At 43.9% G+C, this 497-nt stretch overlaps 1 protein-coding gene across 1 annotated transcript; it reads left to right on the top strand.

Annotated features, from left to right (window-relative positions):
* Positions 1-269: 269 nt before the first annotated feature.
* On the top strand, positions 270-456 carry SARC_17562 (hypothetical protein; the record flags this gene model as incomplete). Its single annotated transcript, XM_014288344.1, has 1 exon — positions 270-456. A coding segment is annotated over one exon (187 nt), but the record flags the coding sequence as incomplete, so codon positions are not given.
* Positions 457-497: the final 41 nt, after the last annotated feature.

The raw sequence follows: 497 nt of genomic DNA, 5'->3' as shown, positions 1-497 counted from the left end.
TCATATATGTTCGTGTTTGCTCTGTATATATAACTATATATATATCCGTATGCTGTGTATAATAAACGATATGTATCCGTGAGCGTTATGTATTTATATATACTAGCTGATCTATCGACGCTAAAGACAGGCCGTATATACGTGTATGTACCTCGATGTCTTTTTGGTGATGCTCAAACTTTTCACTGAGATTTGTACTCACACATTAGACTGTCTCGCATACTATATAGGCCACATCGGTATTCCGACTGAAGGCGACATTCAAAGCTATGGACAAGCAACATCAGCAGCTCTTCAGCGAGTGCAAAGCCGTTACCTCCACCGCCAACAACAGCTCTGTCATCCGAACGCTTGTGCTGAACGCCACCCCCACTTGTATTCCTTTCGTGGGGCTGTATCTGCAGGACCTGACATTCATTGAGGAGGGAAACGCAGTCACACTCGCAAGTCTTGACGGTAAATGCACCTTGTTAACAGGATGGATTGTGCATGAAGTC

Source organism: Sphaeroforma arctica (assembly GCF_001186125.1).
Source record: "Sphaeroforma arctica JP610 unplaced genomic scaffold supercont1.11192, whole genome shotgun sequence".
Classification (NCBI taxonomy): Eukaryota; class Ichthyosporea; order Ichthyophonida; genus Sphaeroforma; species Sphaeroforma arctica.
Note: the sequence above shows the minus strand (reverse complement) of the source record. Positions and strands in the feature narration are given on the sequence as shown.